This window comes from Cryptomeria japonica, chromosome 3 (assembly GCF_030272615.1).
Source record: "Cryptomeria japonica chromosome 3, Sugi_1.0, whole genome shotgun sequence".
NCBI classification, from domain to species: Eukaryota; Viridiplantae; Streptophyta; class Pinopsida; order Cupressales; family Cupressaceae; genus Cryptomeria; species Cryptomeria japonica.
This window is the reverse complement of record NC_081407.1, coordinates 312,345,675-312,365,174: the sequence shown is the minus strand read 5'-3', so window position 1 is coordinate 312,365,174 and position 19,500 is coordinate 312,345,675. Positions and strand designations below refer to the sequence as shown.

Genomic DNA, 19,500 nt, shown 5'->3' with positions numbered 1-19,500 from the left:
TTGCTAAACAAGATGGAGAATTAGTCGGCCGATGGGTTGAAAAAGAGATGGTTTGTGGAGGGACTCGTACCGTCTCTTAGAAGGAAGATGAAGGTGGTCCCTTCGCCATCGTACAAGGAAGCCTACAACAGAGCAATGGACATCGAAAGTGAGAACAAAATGTCCAAAGGGAAGAGGAGGGCGAGCGACAATGATGGTATAGATGAAGATAGTGATGGCGAATCCAAGACCGTACAAGGCCTCCGCAGGGATATGATGCGGATGATGAGAGAGTTGAAGGCCAACAAGGAGAATGACAAAGAGGGTAAAGAACTCTGGTGTACCGACTGCAAGGTCGAAGGTCACACTAAGGGAACATGCCCACGAAAATATTTTTGCGACATTTGTCAAGTGTTGGGGCATTCCATTAGGGAATGCTCGTACAATCTATAAACACAGAGCACACAAGTGCTCCTCACCCAACCAGAGTGAATTACCTCGCCAGCCACACCACCCAAACCAACAAACTCCGATGCTTCACCAGGGGGATATCGCAACAATCGGTGAGGAAATAATCGGTCCAATACCAACACACCAAGGAGTAAGATCCAGTACAATGCAAAAGGGCGACCTATGATTGAATGCTGCAAATGTAATGAATGGGGTCACTTTGCTTTGGAGTGCCAGAAGGGATATAACAATGCGAGTTTGCTGTGCAAGTGGTGCAGATTGGGAAATCATGAGGACACTGATTGCCTGAAACAAAAGGGGGTGTATATGCTGACGTGAAGGAACCGAAGGAGGTACCGACAATCACAAGATTGCAGAGCAAGAAGGCAGTGTATCCCGATCCTCGTATAGAGAAAGAAATTTCGGGAAACAAAAGCAGACATTGAATGGACGATGGCGGAGGAATGAAGAGCCTCGTACAACGTTGCCAACACCCTACTTCGGTCAGGGCCTGAAAAGACTATAATCAAGCAGAAGTTGCAAACCACTGTACCTGTACAAGTGTTTGATCTTCTGCAAACAATGGCACAATTGAGGATGGCTCTCACAAATGTAGTCGGTGACAACACCGTTGACCAAGAATACCATCCAGTGGCAGCAAAACCGCCCAGTACGGACCCCATGACAGAACGTGAAATTCCTGGCACGACTGCCACAGACCCCATGCTGCTCATTGTGAGTATCAGTCGATAGAAATTGACAAACACGATTGTGGATGACGACTCTGGAGTGAATGTACTGACGGAAGAGACATGGAGGGGTCTCGGCAAACCAACCCTTTGGCCACCAACCTTCCACCTTGTTGGTGCGGACCAACAGGACATCAAACCTCTTGGAACCCTCATGGAACATAAGGTTGTTGTGGGCACACAACATTTCTTCCTTGATTTTGCGGTCATTCTGCTAGAGAGGAAGGCCTATGACATCCTCCTCGGGAGGGGATGGCTGATTATGGCTAAGGCAAACCATAATTGGAAGAGGAATACACTCTCCATTGAGAGTGAAGGCCGAAAGTACGCAATTGACCTACGGAACCAAGCTGTAAGTGAGGAATTGGCATCATTTGATTCCGACTCGGATGACTCGCACAATTGGGAATGAGGTTCCCAAGAAAGCAAGGGAAGGATGGAACCCAATGACAAAGTGGCATTGGAATTAGAAGGATGCTCCGAGGATGAAACCAGTTCTCTGGCTGAACTTTTCCACTGGCCAATGAAAGACAACGAAGTGTTCCATCCGGAGTGCCACATGCTATAGATATGTGAGATCAAAGAGTCAGGTGATGGTACGAACGATGCAGCATTCCCTTCGGAGTACGGGGAGTATCGTGAGGGTGTGGCATGGGTGGATGAAACACCCGCCCATCGGTTTGAATGGGATAAGGCTATCAAGTACAAAGAATCAAATGTGAAGAGGGTCAACTTGGGCAAGGATGACAATCCGAAGGTGATACTTATAGGGGATGATTGGAACCTCATACTCAAAGGAACAACCTTTAGAATATTCCTGGAGTATAAGGAAGTCTTTTCCTGGACGTACAAAGATTTGAAGGGGATACCTCTAGAGTTGTGCATACACCGCATACCCCTCGTACCCGGAGCCGAACTTGTACGGATGGTGCAGGCCGAACAACATTATTAGCAAAGGTGGTCATATGACCTAGTACGAGGTACATTGAAGTGCAAGCAATTGACGTATGTGGCCGTACGAAGGTTGTCACTGAAGGAGGAAATACCCGTACAGACATCATCCATGACAGAGTACGAGTCCGTACAAACAAACAATCCGTACGATCAAGTACGGTTGGCGGAGGGTGACAGAGGAATGCCATACGAATTACCCTGGTAGCGTGTGGACTTAGCATTGTACGGGTCAGAAGAGACCACGTACGGTTCCGTACAAGGTGTCCAGCTTGGCAGAGTTGCATATCAGCCATGCGAATCTGTACACAACATCCAGCTTGGGGGCGACTAGAAGAATTCCATACGACAATGATAGGATTTTGTACGAGGCGTGAAGACATCAGGAAATTTTTTTCGGGTATTTGTGTAGAGTTGGAAGGAGTCCGTACTACATTAGTTGAGGGAACCAAAGAAGAATTTGTTGGCATCCGTGCAGTCCATACTAGAGGAGGGAGTCCGTACGGCGAGGGACCCACGACATTGTACGGTAGAAAGGATCTAGGAGCAATCACCCCAATTGAAGGTATGGTAAGAACAAGTTGGGGTGACCCTAGTTGGATTAAAAATTCGAACTGTTATAATAACGATCAAGGGCAAGAAAAAGTTAAGGGAAAGGCTCAGAACCCGAGGTAGACAACATTGATGGCGATAGGTACAAGAGAGCCCAGAAGCAGTAGTAAGATGACCAAAGTAAGGCCAAAAATTCAACGTGACCAACAGGAGAAAGTGACAGTGGACACTTTAACATTTACAAGTTTCATAGGAAGTGAATGCTGCAGTTGGTGGGACAAAACCCCTCCGGACTATGCATTGAAGAAGTCTCTCAGGAAGGCCAAAGTAGATCACGCTATTCAAATGCCGACCTTGAACATAAAGGAGTTCGAACCAGTTCTCCAAACCATGGTGGCTGGCTACGAGCCTCGCAGACAAAAATCCATTATAGAGTACCAGGGCTGCACTATCACAGTCTCCTTCAAGCCGCAGGAATTCCAGAGGGTATTTGGAATTCCAGACAGAGGAGAGTCCACATCCAAACCAACCACCAAAATGACGAAAGAAAGGAAAAATTTTTGGTTGAGGTTGGTGTGTCGTAGCAATTTGACTCTTGCAGAATGGAAGAGCTTGTGGGCAAGCAACAACAACAAAGGGCTAAAACGCTCCTTCATCGCCAACGGTGACTGGCGGTGTCTGATGGAGTTGGTAAAGAGCAGGCTGACAGGGGGCTAGTAGGGCTTTAGATATTGCTTTCTGGATGATAAGTCCTAAGAATGGGCTCAGCTTGGGTAGGATGTAATATGTATAATTTGTTGCAACTACTCTTGGCTAGAATCCATGACTTTCTTTTCCTTGGAACATAAAACATTCTACATGTGCCACCACGCCATCTGCCTGTTTCTGGAAGTTGTCTGTACGTAGGTACCCTTGGAGAAGTGGGGGAAATTTCATCCACATGGAAGAGTGGAGCCAAATAAACCTGCCATGTACTACTGGATCCACTGCGACACCCTCGACAGTGATGCTATCCAGCCAACCAGGAAGAAGAGGAAGCAAGATGTAGAGGAGAAGGAAAGTTTGAATGAGGATACAAAAGTGGAGTAGGAAGAGACCGAAGATTTGGAGAGCTAGAGTGGTGAGGAAGGGCTTCGAATGGCACCGCATAGTGTGGACTTAGATGAAGTTAAAGAAGTGGAAGGGGCGGAAGTGCAACCCGAAGGAGGGGAAGAGGTAGAGCGGCCCACGACTAAAGGAGTATAGGCGTAGGAAAAAACTATAGCGCAGGTAAAGTTTGCAGCCCCGAAGTTACCCCCTTCGACTCACTTGGTACCCTCGCAGGCATTGACAGTGGCCACGCCGCTGGGAGACGCCACCCCAATCGGTGTGTTATTTCAGAAAGTTCCCGAAGGATCCCCACGGGCACTAGTCTGAGTGTCCTTGCCCCAGGTTGCGTTGGCCATCAAAGGGGTAGTACAGCCGAGGGACAAAGCCGCACAAACACCTACAACTGGGGTGGTACAGTCAATTGAGGGAGCTGTACGCCCACCTCCGGTAGTTCACCGTACGGATGACACAATCGTACAAATGGTAGCACCTTTGGGAGACGTACGGATGGCAATAGCAGCACCTTCGGGTGGAGGTGTACCGACGACAGTACCTTCGGGTGGAGATGTACGGGTGACTGTGGCCAAAGGAGTAGTACAAAGTGTAGAGGACATAGTGTATACAGATGAAGAGCCAATACAAGAGGAACTGGCCATACTGGATGCTCTCGTGGCAAGGGAGATAGATCAAGAGCAAGACGTGGATGCATCCCTAGACAGTTGGTTGGGGAAGTTTGCCCTTGCACCCCACGCACCATCTCCCTCTTCACCATGCACAATGGCAGTTGGCCAAGAGCAGATTTAGGATGAAGGGATTGAAAACATAGGGCAGACCCTGAGGAAGGGGGAGAGCGAACAAGAGAATACGCATAGTGTCATCAATTTGGAGGATGAGAGCTTCCAATCCAGGAACAACGGGATGATGGATACAGAGTCGTCACCAGGGAAGGATCCATTCGGGAGTTTTCGCATTTCACAACATGATTCCCAGGACCTAGTGGGATCCATTCGGCGGTTCATGGTGGAGTTGTAGGGCTTTACAGAGGTAGCACGAGGCATCGTTGACCTAGCCTTACGCATAGATGCAAGAGCCTTACCAGAATCGGAGAAGCTTCTAGCGTTTATGACCTTCGGATGTCAGGAGGAGTTCACGTAGCAGTTCGTCCAACATGGTTGGCTAGCAGCCGAGACTCTTGAGATGGTGGCAACTTGGTGGGGCGCAAACATCATGGACGACCAGGAGGCACTTGGCCCCACCTTGCAGGGTATAGAGAGTTCCTACAGGGAGCTATATTTCCAGATGCAGCGGGCCTAGGCCGAGCAACGAGCTAATAAGGAAGAGGTTGCTGGACTCCAGAAGGAGCTGGATAAACATATAGAACTTGCTGTTGTGGAAAAGCAGATTATAATTGAGCTAGAGAAGGCAGCTGTACTCCAAAAGACCCATCTGGCCGAACAGAGTTCAGATGAAGACATTGCAGGAAATGGTATCAATCCTGACAGACACGTCAGGTGGAGCAGAAGGATAAAGATCTGATGGAGGTAGCTCTTATGGTGAAGACATCTCGTGAACGCTAGCTGGTTGCCGAGAGGAACCTATGGCTCCGCACGGAGCAACTTCAGAAGTTCCGGCAGCAGGCTTCAACTTCTATCACCCCAGGGACGTCTTCTCATCGCTCTCAGTCTTAGTTTTCAGTTTTGACCAGCTCCCATTTTGACTTCGTCGTCTGGAAGACGACTACTTTTTGGGGGCGCTGATGTTAAGAGGCAATTAGGATAATACTTATAATTCTGCTAGTTATGTTTTAGTAATACTTTGGTTGTGTAATAAGTCAGCCGTATGGTTCCTATAGGAGTTAGTCGGCAGTTGTGACGGTTGGCATCTTTGGCAACCGCCGGGTCTTATATGGTGCAATGTAGGGGAACCACGACAACAATGATGATGTACTAGTTTTGTAATGCAATAAAGGAAACATCTCTTTGCCATATTGTTGTGACTGTGACTGTTAATTTATGTTCTGAATATAACTGAGTTGCTGGTTATATGTTCTGTTTGTACTTCCTGCTTATTCCGTGAACTTGAACAACTCACCCAAAGATAGAGACTTGACTTAATTACTCCTTGCCATCTACACCACTTACAAGCAAAGGCTAATAGCTAGAGACTCTACAACTTACCTACAAAGCAGAAAAAGTGGGGGTCCCCATTTGCAACGGGGAAATGTGCGAAATGGTCACGACAGGTAGTAGAGCAGATTTGTGTTTAGGATAGGTTAAAAGCATATTATTTGTATTATGGTTATTAAGTGATTGACAGTTTACTATTGACATTTCAGAATGCATATTAATGCAAGAATTACTCTAACATGTCTACCTAGTATGATTGATTAACTTTCTGCTATTTTCATGTATGCAGATTACCAAATAAGTATTAATATACTTTCTGTTTATATTCATGTATACAGATTATTAAATAAATATTAATATATCTCTGCTATATTGATATATACATATCCCTATTTACTGTATTGCATTGAACAGTCTTGGCAGCATATGTACCAGACTTGGTATGTTAGGTAGTCTGACCTGCAGCCCATATTTTATCTCCTTCGATATTTATCAGATTTCCTCTATCTCTCTTTTTATTTTTCTGTCTCTTTTAATAATTTGATGTGTGGGTTGAGAGAAGACTTGGTTACTCTCCTTCCTCCCCTTTTGTGGATAAAAAGATTGCAAATATATATTTACATCATGAAGGGGTTTCCTTAAGAGACATGTCTTATACCTCCCCTTAAGAAAATCTCACCTCCTTGACAATTGGTTAATCATACTGATAGTTGTTTCTTATCTTAATCACGTGTCGCTTCATTGTGAAATTGGTTTGAATAAAACAATCGCTGTCTGTCTTAATTATCACTTAATATCATCATCGGTGCTTTAGCAATGAGAGTGGTTGCCGTTATCTATTGGTGTCAAGCGTTATTTCCTTAAGCACCGATAACTCTAATTACTTCATTAGCAGCTTTACTGAACGATGCTTGGAAATAAGATGAAGTTCGGATCTCAAGGGTTTTAATATCGGCGTGGCTTCCTGTTGATGTGTTTTTTATGCACATGCGAACACAAAATAAAATACCGAAGTATCTTATCCTCTCTTGAACAAAGTTCCCGACTGCTGAAGATCTCGCTGAAGGATCAGTCAGAGTAACTCCAAGGTTCTGTTATGTAGGATCTCTACATGTGGATAAGCTCTTTGTGGTATGATGTGATTTTGCTGGAATCACAAGGGAACTTACACTTGACGACCTAAACGTCTGATTTGCTGGAATCACAGGTCCTATTAACTAACTGGAAGACAAACAAATGGCAAAAGATGCAGGGTTCAGGAAGTCTACTCTACTACCTAGAATGCGAGAAGATGGATGAACGACTAGGTGGAGTCCTACTGGGCTGGGTCTCACCATCAAGTTGAACAATTCAACACCAACTCAGTGTGATCTTCTGGGGGATGATTCAAATATATTCAAATCGGACACCTTCAGATACTGATCATCATTCAAGTTAATGCATGAACAATAGACGTGTAACGACTTGAGATTAAGCTCATTTTATGCCAGTTGACCACGCAGGGCGCACTTACAATTAGTAAGAGGCTAGTGGTATGGATTAGACAGATTCCACACAGGTGCATTCAACGACTTCTTTCATTCAATTTAATTATCTATCATCTAAAATGAAGATTCAACAACAGACCATGCATATTGCAACGAAACGACATATTTCACCATATCTTCAATGAAAAAGAAGTCTTTACAATTAAGGCAACAATGTCTTGTCTTCTCTTCCTAGTCTACTCTAATTGCTATTCTATTTGCTATTCTACTACTTATTCACTGACTATCAACTATTTACTAACTATTCTCTATTAGCTAACCATTAGCCTTTACAAAATGAGGAGCCAGGGCTTATATAGCGCCCTTAATACAATTCGATGGCTCAGATCAATTTTAGATCAATGGCCGAGATTTTACAATGAAAACCCTAATTAGGGTTTGTTACAACAACTCAATTCTGGCCAATGAAATAATTGCATTATTTGGACACATGTCTTCTCTGGAATATTCGACCAATGGATAACTGGGGTAGGTACATCGAAGTTTGTGCCATCTTTGATGAGTCAGGTACATTGAATCTGGACACGCTGAGGTGGACCAATTCGACTGGAGGAGTGATGATTGGGATGCCACCTTGTTTGACACTTGTAACTTGGTAGATGCTCAATTTGATGATGCTGAGAAGCTAACTTTAATTAACTCTTCTGAAACTGTCTGCTTCTTCAACGAACCCTTGCTTTAACCTCCTTTGTCTTTGATGTGCAAGATGGATGGTGTACCTTTCCTTCAAATGCTGGACTGGAAAAGGTCGTCCCTGATGATGCTGGACCGGAGAAGGCCGTCCTTGTTGATGCTAGATTGGAGAAGGTCGTCCTTGTCTTGGCTTGATCTTCTTTCATCTGCAAAAACAAATCAACATATGATTAAGGACACATAATAAATTCATTTCAACATAGTATTTCACACCTTAAATCATCAACAAAAGATATTAAAATGAAGTTAGTTCAAGACTCTTTCCAGGGACAGGCCCTATAAGAATTTCGCCTTGGACCCTTTGGAAGGGTCAGGAGCGAATTTTGCATTTTTGGACAAATTCCACCATGTCTCTACTCCAAAATGCCTTCCAAGGCAAGCATACGCTATCCTTCTCCTCACCAAAGGCTACGAATCCACAACTTGACCTTCCTCATGGGCAAACTAGGTGATTTTGGGAATTTCGCTCTAGACACTCTGGAAGGGTCAGGAGCGAAATTCACTTTTTGCTTGCCTATCCACACCCAATTTCATTTTCTTCACTTCACTTCATCTGGACTCCCTCACATTGAATCCACTTCCCAATTTGGCATCATTGGTTTGATCTTCACAAGGCCTAAAAAGGGAAATCCGCTCAAAAACCTAGCCAGGGACAGGACCTATCCAAAATTTTGCTCTGGACCCTTTGGAAGGGTCAGGAGCGAAATTCCAATTTTAGCTCAAAATTTGCATATTTGGTGATCAAACATCTTTCCAAGGCATTCCAAATAGCTTCTGTCACCCTAGTCGCCCGACTTAGCACAAAATTTGGAGAAAAGGATGGTTTTAGTGTTTTTCGCTTTGGACCATTTGGAAGGGTTAGGAGCAAATTTCTTGTTTTGAGCTCATTTCTTCATATTTGATGACTCTTGGCAATTCAAGGACATGCCTAAGGACACCTCTAATCTTGACCCACACTAGACTTGGCATAAATTTGAGGGAAAAGATAGGTTTTGCACAATTTCACTCTGGACCCTTTGGAAGGGTCAGGCGCAAATTTCTTCCTCTAGCCCAAAATCATCATTTTTGGAGACAAAAATCCATTCAAGGGCAATCTCAAGGGCTTCTATCATCTTTGTCTAGGCCCGGCTTGGCACAAATGTGAAAGGAATAGGTGGATTTTAGAATTTCGCTCTGGACCCTTTGGAAGGGTCAGGAGCGAAATTCTTGATTTGGCTCAATTCCTTCAAATGATTCCTAGCAACTCAAAATTTGCTCAAACTAGGGAGGAAATGAGCCTTAGGAGGATTTTCGCTCTGGACCCTTTGGAAGGGTCAGGAGCGAAAATCACCATTTGGGCTTGATTGTTCATTTTTTAAACTTCAATTTTCTCCTGGAGGCAAATATAGATCGTTTTCCATCAAAGGAGCAAGGTTTCAAGCCAAAACAAGGGAGCAAATGAAGTATATAATGAATTTCGCTCTAGACCCTTTGGAAGGGTTAGGAGCGAAATTCTCTTTGAGGCTAAAATCTTGATCTTCAAAATCATCAAACTCCACCTCAAGGCAAAAACATACTAGTTTATCATCCAACGTGTCTTAGAAACCAACACTTAGTCAAAACTAGAAAGGAAATGAGAGCTACAAAGATTTTCGCTTTGGACCCTTTGGAAGGGTCAGGAGCGAAAATCATGTTTTGGGTTTGATCCTTGACTTTTCCAACTCTCACCCTCTTTGGGAGGCAAACATAGATCCTTCCTCATGCATCTCCACCTAGGTCCTAACTCTTGCTAAAGGAAAAATGAGTGTTTTCAAGAATTTCGCTCTGGACCCTTTGGAAGGGTCAGGAGTGAAATTCACATTCCTGGCTAAAATCTTCAGCTCATCCACCTTTACTCACCTCCTAAGGTTAGAACATGTCAAGACACCCCCAAACATGCCTAAGGAACTATGAAATTGGTCTTGACAAGTGATAAATTGAGGTGCACAAGGATTTTTCGCTCTGGACCCTTTGGAAGGGTCAGGAGCGAATTTCCTAATCTTGGCCAAGATCCTGACTTCATTTTCACATTTCTTCATTCAAACAAGCATTTTTACCTTCATTCAAGCCTGAGAATGCGTTAGTTCTAGGTTTTGGTCAAAGTAGAATGTCTTATGGAGAATTTCGCTCTGGACCCTTTGGAAGGGTCAGGAGCGAAATTCGCTTTGGACCCTTTGGAAGGGTTAGGAGCGAAATTTGACATTTTGGTCTCTCCGTCAGGATCATTTTATGGAATATAACATTTAAGTATAAGTGACATTTCCTTATACTTAAGTTATATTCCATATATACTGTCAGGATATTTGAGAGTGGTTTTGGACCTCCAAGAGTTATTTTGCAAATTCTAGTTTTTGGAGGATTTTTCAGTTTTCCAGACTTAGTCAAATTTCAGGATCAGGACATTCCAGACTTAGCCAAATTTTAGGATCAGGACATTCCAGACAGCCAAATTTCAGGGCATTTGAAAATCAGGATGACATTCCAGACTTCACCACTCACCAACTTGACCTAGCTTGGACCTTCAAGAATGATACTCACTCACCAAGCAAGACACAATTAGCAAAAAGATCAAAACCAGGCCCTAAGGAAGACTTTCAAAGAAACCCTAATTTTGGGGCCTCAAAGACTCAACCTAGCTCAAGCAGAGCCTACTATCCAACGATCCCCCTGACAACACTCATCACGCAAAGGCTAATAGACAAAACCCTAAAACCTAGAAAGCAAAACCCCACAAAGTGAAAAAAGTAGGGGTCCCCATTTGCAATGGGGCGATGTGTGAATACGTCACAACATTTCCCCATTGAAGACTTACATGGAGAGAAGATCACCCAATTGCCAGTGTGGATATCCACCTAGTATCTATTTCAATCGCATCTTATCACTAGCTAATCTATGATTAGTTACGGGTTTGTAATGCATGTAGACTTAATTCTTATCTCTTAATTGTATGCCACGTTCATGTGTCATACTCTTAATCGATGTTCTTAGGATAAGCTCCTTCTATAATGTTCGTATTAATATCGCTGCCTTATAGAACTACTCTTGCTGACTTCTGTAATGCCACTTAATAGTTTCAGATGTTCTTCTACAGTGGTGGGTTAAGTGCTTATAAGGATTGCTTTGTCCAACCGTCAGCTATCTTTGATTGTCTTTGCTATTCGTTGCGGATTATACAGCTCATGTAATGATCATTAGGAATCGTTGCTATAAGACGACCTTATCTCCTTTTGTCGTTAGAATCTTACTTACAAATTCGTCTCCATAGGAGACTTCCCAAATTTGAATGATCTCCGCAGGTAATGCTTATGGGAACAAATCTTTGAATGATTGTGTGGATCAGAATTTGATGGAGATATCACATTGGTTTGTTGTTTTGGTCTAGTGTCCATGGTGGGGACATGAGAGTTCGCCCTTCTTGAAATTGCTTGTCCTCAAACAATGATATACTGATGGAGATATGAACTATACTAAAGAAGTGCGACGTGCCTCTTTTGTCTATACATAAGGGTGACATACTTTGTAGATGTGATGTTTTCCTCAGGAAGAAGGAATTTATGTCTTTTTGGTCCTTCATATTCTGTGACTAGTTTAATCATAAGTTTTCCAAAGTTTCTATCTATGTACAGTATTCAATTTCAACCCTAAAAGGAAAGATTGTCTCGCCTTATGTTTATTGTGAACGGAGGTTTCCAAGTCCTAGACTTTCTTAGTGTTAGTTCTTCTATTCTTCTTGACACCTATAATATATTAGGAGTTTTCTTAATCGAGAGACACTCTCATTTTCATATGGATACTATAAATAATCTTAATTGACTACCAGAAGTATAATTAACAATTGTTATAATTGAAGGCATGGCTTGTTATACCCAAGTGTCACTTAGGATTATTGATAGAGGAGCCTTGCCTTATGGAAGCTGTTAGACAGAGAGCTTTCTCAAGTCCATTGAACCATCCCAGGTCTGAGATTGATATTTGTAAACATCAACCTTAAGGTCCTTATTGACTTGAAAAGTTGGTTGTCTTAAACAATAAAAAGATCATAAGGATTTAAGCAGTCAATGCCTGACTGATAAAAAAATATTAAATCTGTCCTAAACTCTTAATACATATTGTAAATACAGGGTATAAACATGCTGGGCAAACACATAAATGCTAGGCATGCACACAAGATGTCTGCAGGTATGAGAAATGTAAAACACACACGCTGTAGGCAGGTTAGACAGGAAGCCATCACATGTAAATCAGAAAGCATACATGGTAAACGCACTTAGAGAATGCACATGGAGTAAACACTCTGAAAACCCATCCGCCATGAAGTAAATGTGCTTAAGATATTTATAAAGTGCACATGGTTTAGACATGTTGGAAATACATCAATCATGATACGAAGCGTATTCAAGACATAAGGTATACATTAGGAAGGTGTATGCTGAAATTATGACAAACATGGGGCAGTCGTGTATGTAATACAAAGCATACATGAGAAAAGTACATGTATAAAACATACAATAGAACAATCATACTGAAGATGCAACAAACACACAAATAACTGCAATTTATGAGGTATATGTATACATAATCATACATATGAATACACGTGAGGCATAAAGCATGAAGTATACACATGAATACATGCAGCACATAAAATGAGTACACGTAAGGCATGAAGCATACATGTAAGGCATGAAGTATACACATGAATATAGTTAAGGCATGCAACATACTTGCAAATTACATAAGCATGACGCATATGATTTATACTTAAAGCATGAGGCATACAAATGAATACACTTGAAGCAGGGAGCGTATAATGAATACTTAAAGCATGAAGCATACAAATGAATATATTTGAAGTATGAAGCATACAAAGGAATACACTTGAGAAATGAAGTATTCAATTAATACATTTGAAGTATGGATCATGCCAATGAATACACTTGAAGAATGAAGTATACAATTGACACTTAATTACACTCCAAGCATACAAATACATTTGAAGCTTAAAGCATGTGACAAATACTTGCTAAAGGCATGAGTCGTAAATGGGCATATACCCATTAGAGTCCTTGAAACATACATACATGTAGGGTGTTAATGCAAGGTTTGAACAAGTTCATCCTTATTTATAGTATGGATGGTACACATTTATTTATTACTTTTATGTTGCATTTGTGGATGCAATGCTTGGTAATAGGATTGTGATAAGGCTGTTCGTCGTTCGAAAGCCTTTATACTTTGTTGTTCCGTTGTTGTTGAGACCATTTAAGAAGTCATGATAATGATGCAGAAATACTCGATTCTTTAACAATCTTTTGCGATTTTTGTACATGAAATCTCTACGTTTTAGTATAAACCTCAGACTATGACGTCTTTTCCTTGGATGTCGGTAGACAGTCCTTTGTCTATGATTTTGAGATCTTAGACTATGATGCATGATTGATTTTTGAATAATACTTGCTTGTTTAATTTTGATATTTTTTTATTTATTTTTTTGATTTAGAGGGTTGAATAGTTGACCCAAGTTGTATAAGGGTTGCGTAGTTTATTTCGCAGGATAGCAGGATTATGCTCTGTTACCACTTGTAATGTCCCCTATTAGGAGGCTTTCAATTCCCAAAGAGCAACACATATTACTACCTACTATATTACATTAATTCAGAATAGATAATTAAAGTTATTCATAACACAACTTAATATTGCCATTAAGCCAGGCCTAATCCTAAATCTTTCTAATCCTCATTCCGAGAAGAGGGCATTGGCTTGTCTAGGGTGCTTGACACCATCTCCCTATTTCTGCCCAGATGTCAGGAACATTAGTCCTTCCGTCCTTGGGGTTCTTCATCTTGGAGTGGTTTTACTCTGCCTTTCCCTAACAGCGCCCATCTCCCTTGGGGAATAGAGGTAGTAGAACAGATTTGTGTTTAGGATAGGTTAAGAGCATATTATTTGTATTATGGTTATTAAGTGATTGACAGTTTACTGTTGACATTTCAGAATGCTTATTAATGCAAAAATTACTCTGACATGTCTACCTAGTATGAATGATTAACTTTCTGCTATTTTCATGTATTCAGATTACCAAATAAGTATTAATATACTTCCTGTTCATAATCATGTATACAGATTATTAAATAAATATTAACATATTTCTGCTACATCAATATATACATATCCCTATTTACTGTATTACATTTCACAATATTAACAGTGTTGGCAGCATACATACCAGACTTGGTAGGTTAGGCAGTTTGACCTGCAGCTTGTATTTTATCTCCTTCGATATTTATCAGACTTCCTCTTTCTCTCTTTTGATTTTTCTGTCTCTTTTAATAATTTGATGTGTGGTTTGAGAGCAGACTTGGTTACTCTCCTTCCTTTCCTTTTGTGGATGAAAAGATTGCAAATATATATTTACATTACAAAGGGGTTTCCTTAAGAGACACGTCTTATACCTCCCCTTACGAATATCACACCTCTCCTTGACAATCGGTTAATCATACCAATAGTTGTGTCTTCATAATCAAATCGGTTTGAATAAAACAATCGCTGTCTGTCTTAATTATCACTTAATATCATCATCGGTGCTTTAGCAATGAGAGTGGTTGCCGTTATCTATTGGTGTCAAGCGTTATTTCCTTAAGCACTGATAACTCTAATTATTTCATTAGCAGCTTTACTGGACGATGCTTGGGAATAAGATGAAGTTTGGATCTCAAGGGTTCTAATATCGGCGTGGTTTCCCCTTTGAAGACTTACATGGAGAGAAGATTACCCTATTGCCAGCGTGGATATCCACCTAGTATCTATTTAAATCGCATCTTATCACTAGCTAATCTGTGATTAGTTACGGGTTTGTAATGCACGTAGACTTAATTATTATATCTTAATTGTATGCCACGTTCATGTGTCATGCTCTTAATCGATGTTCTTAGGATAAGCTCCTTCTGTAATGTTCGTATTAATATCGCTGCCTTATAGAACTACTCTTGCTGACTTCTGTAATGCCACTTAATAGTTTCAGATGTTCTTCTACAGCGGTGGGTTAAGTGCTTATAAGGATTGCTTCATCCAACCTTCAGCTATCTTTGATTGTCTTCGCTATTCATTGGGGATTATACAGCTCATGTAATGATCATTAGGAATCCTTGCTATAAGATGACCTTATCTCCTTCTATCGTTAGAATCTTACTTACAAATTCGTCTTCATAGTATACTTCCCAAATTTGAATGATCTCCGCAGGTAATGCTTATAGGAACAAATCTTAGAATGATTGTGTGGATTAGAATTCGATGGGGATATCACATTGGTTCGCTGTTTTGGTCTAGTGTCCATGGTGGGGACATGACAAAGTTATGCGGCATGTTGTACTTCAACATCATTAACTACCCCAATTTCATCTACTTTATTAGAATCCATGGCAAAACATTTGCTATGATATTTTTTTAGTCGTAGGCTGAGTTGATTCATGACTTCTAAAGGCATCACATTGCCGGATGTGCTAGAATCTATTATACAATTATGTATAAGCTAACCATTTATTAGCATAGATTGCTACCTCTTTATAAGTCATAAATCAAGGCAACTCAAAGGTAGGTCTGAGATCATTGAACAATTTTGTACTATTCGTAGAGCCAAAAAAGGCTTGAGAAGGTAAAACAACACAAGGGTCAGCAGCCTAGCAACAAGAGACAACAGACTGATAAGCTAAACTCTTAGTGGAAAAATTTATTTGTGGTGGAGAATAAATTCCCTCTATTATAGACCTAATCACTGAAGTTCTTGCTTTGGTCTTTTGAGGAAAGCGATCAGGTTGCTATGAAGGAACAGGAATCCAAGCTTCCAACAAAATCTCTCCATAGACTTAAATGATGGGCAAGTGTATTATTTCAGTGTTATTTGTTATGTGAATCCCTGGTTTATAAAATGACGAGCACTATGTGGGCCATTGTGGTCAAAATTAATTGCCTGTTCTGGTTATGGAAAATATAACAAATTATAATCTACCTGGCATTTGTATATTGATGTATGTATTTAGTCTTTTCTACAGTGACTTATAGCCTAAATTGTTGTCAGAAATTTTTACGTCTTATTAGAGCTGTTATAATGAAAGATATTTGATCAATCACAAAGTTTATAGCCATCACCCTTGCAAAGTCAAGAACAGAGCTGGGGTTGTAAAAAGTTCATTTTTTCTTAATAATTATTAATTAATAAATTACCTATGTAATAAAAATTAAACATTTGTTGTTGTTGTTGTTTATCAAAGACTATTCCTTTCTACAGAGCTTTAGTTTTCTTCCTTAGATGCTAGCAGGCTGTATTGACTATAGTTTTTCATTTTTAAACATTATATGCTATTTTATACACGTTTAGAACCTGGCAATATTCTCTAGAGTTGTGGGGCATAATTAGAAATGACTTCATTCTAATGGTTCAACTTCAAAGTAGAAATGAGTTCCTTCTGATGGTTAATTTTTTTTTTTTGTAAGGCTGGTTATTGAAAATGGCATAAATGGATAATGAATCTTTGTTACCTGAATTTCTTTTGAATATAATATATTTCCTGTGAAACTTGTATGGTTTTGTGCTGCCTTTTCTCTATTCTAAATTGGCAGTGATATAGTTATTGAAACTGCATGAATGCTCTTTTAGAAGTTTTTTCCATGAAATTCAAATCTCTCTTTGGCATCCATTTGTTTTATCTAAAGATGAAATCATTCAGTACCACAGATCATATTAATTCAACTAAATAATTATAATTTTTCATTAAACTCAAATCTATCTGTGGTTGTCATCTCTCTTATCTACAGCAAGAATCATTTAGCACTGGAGATTATATCAGTGCTATAATTAACAAGCAGCGGGCTGAGACTATTAGTAGTGTTTTGTACCCAGATGATCGTTCCTATCAGGTAGAGTGTTGGTGGTGCTATTTTCCTTCATGCAGATAGTATTCAGGAGCTAGTCTCAAGTAAGCTATAAATTTGTTTTCTTATAGATTATTATGTTTGTCATTCATAATGGCATCATGCCTAGTGGATCATTAGAACAAATTCACATTTTCTCAGGCACTCTGTTGTGGTATTTTTTGTTTGGATTTCTATTTTAAATCATGCACTGATAATCTTGTCAGAAAAGATAGGTTTTGATGTGAAACATGCCATTGATGTTATAATAGAATGAAAAGCCTAGCTAAATCTTGTCCGTAAGTTCTTGCATTGACATAGAAACGTCTAAGGTTCTTCCATAAAACTGTGGTAAAGCATGGGCACTACATATGCACCTTATAAGTGCTTCCCTCAATTCCTTATGCCCTGGTAACCGAACATTGATTGAAAGGGAATGTTTCACTTCTTTTCTGTGCAACTGGAGAAACTTATAGAAATCAAGCTGTTAAATGTATGCAATGAGCTGCACATTTTTTCGTGCAGGATAGAGGCATGTAGGCCATGGGCAGTTATTGAATGTGGTGTTATTGCAGGGGAAGGAACTTCGTCTGAAGCAACAATACTTCTTTGTGTCAGCTTCATTACAAGACATTATGAGGAGGTTCAAGGACTTTCATAAGAACATTGATCAATTTCCTGACAAGGTTATTGCTCTCTCCTTTTGGCTTTGTAACGATCACTTCCTCCTTTTGTTTGTGAAGTAGCTTTAACATTAATAGGAAAATATCACTGATTGTTTTGTTTTATATCCTAAGTACTATCACATGTTCTAGATACTTTGATTCTATGGTGCCTGCTTTCGTTTTCAAATTACTATTGCCACAAAAAATATTTTTTGTTCGATATTTCTATGTGATTATGAACTGCTGCACTAGTTTTTCAATAGTTCCATCAATATATAAGTTATTTCTTTTTCTTTGTACTTTGATTTGTTACAATTAAGTAAATATATTTGCTCTTTACATGCATCTTTCATTTTCTTGATTTCGTGTGTTTTAAAATCATCAATCAGAAGAAAAGATCTTCATTTTCAAATTCATGATGGTTTACAGGTAGCTTTGCAGCTGAATGATACACATCCTTCAATTGCGATACCCGAATTAATGCGAATGTTGGTTGACGAGGAGAATGTGGAATGGAATAGAGCTTGGGAAATTGTTAAGAAGGTTTTTTCTTTTACAAATCACACAGTTCAGTCAGAATCTTTGGAGAAGGTCCCTGTAGAGCTCTTGGAAAGCCTTCTACCTCGACATTTACAAGTGAGTTACTTGCATTTAGAATTCTTGACATAGGGAAATGGTTTTATCATTATGTAACATTTGAAGGAAACAATTATTACAAAAAGATTAGAGATATTATATTATTTTTTCAACATCGAGAGTAGGGAATACAAGTGATGATGATATACACAAGAGGATACAACAAGGGGAGATAAGAAAACATCTTCTCTATAGTTTATCATATAAGAACTAACTGAAAAATATTGACAAAGTAGTAGACTTGTAAATTAGAAGATATAATTGAGAGAACAAATATCATGTGTAGTGTGTAGTATTGGAACTGTTGTCATATAGATCTTCAAAAATTATATGAGCATCAATGGCATTACGAGCCAATGTTTTCTTTTATAGGAGAGTTTGTGCCAAAACATAGAATATACACTCCCCCCACAAAAAATTATGATAGAAGAGATTAATTACCTGTATGATCCTTGTGAATAGATTGGATTAGTTACATATTACCAACGAGTTAGAAGAACTACACTAGCATATAACATCTAAAGTAACCTGCTAAAACGTAACTTGAGGTGGATGAGGGGCGTTTATGATGCAATATAGATGCAGATAACATGATTTGGATGTGTGCAATGGTGGAAATTATTGTTTGATTGAACTCAACTATAATTCAATGGTCCATAGGGGTTTGCATGATGGCCTTGGGACAAGATAACCCCTCCACCCTCACTCCCTTTGCAACTCTCATATCTTTTAGAGCAATTATGGGGCATCCTTGGAATGTCCTAGAAAAAAAGGGGGCATCTCTAGGACGTCCTATGTTTTTTGGGACATTTGGGGATGCTTGTAGATTTTACAACCCAAGTCTCATTGTTCAACCTTGTCATGTCCCCTTTCTCAATCCACAACTATTTAGTGAATGGACTGTTAGTGTATTTTCCAGTGGTTACTTTCAATTTTCATTTAGAAATGCAGGTGGCATTTTAGGAATAAGGTGACTGAGTCTTTCTCATTTGGTGTAGGTTTTGTTTATACCAAAACAATTTAAAAAATTGCATGAATGAAGTTTTTAAATTTAAATTTAGAAAGATTTATGTCAAATTAAAAAAAAATCAAATCACATAGTATTTGTTATATTTGCAAAATCAAGGTTTTCTGGGCA

General features: G+C 39.9%; 1 protein-coding gene across 2 annotated transcripts in view; it reads left to right on the top strand.

Moving 5' to 3' along the window:
- The window catches only part of LOC131047970 (uncharacterized), a 223,419-nt gene that overhangs the window by 110,116 nt on the left and 93,803 nt on the right, over positions 1–19,500 (top strand). The window contains exons 8-10 of one of the 2 annotated variants that reach the window (XM_057981781.2): positions 16,966–17,067; positions 17,637–17,747; positions 18,156–18,362. In XM_057981781.2, coding sequence (XP_057837764.2) covers positions 16,966–17,067; positions 17,637–17,747; positions 18,156–18,362 — 420 coding nt within the window. The remainder of the gene's footprint in view (positions 1–16,965; positions 17,068–17,636; positions 17,748–18,155; positions 18,363–19,500) is intronic. The other variant, XM_057981782.2, reaches the window with a different exon arrangement.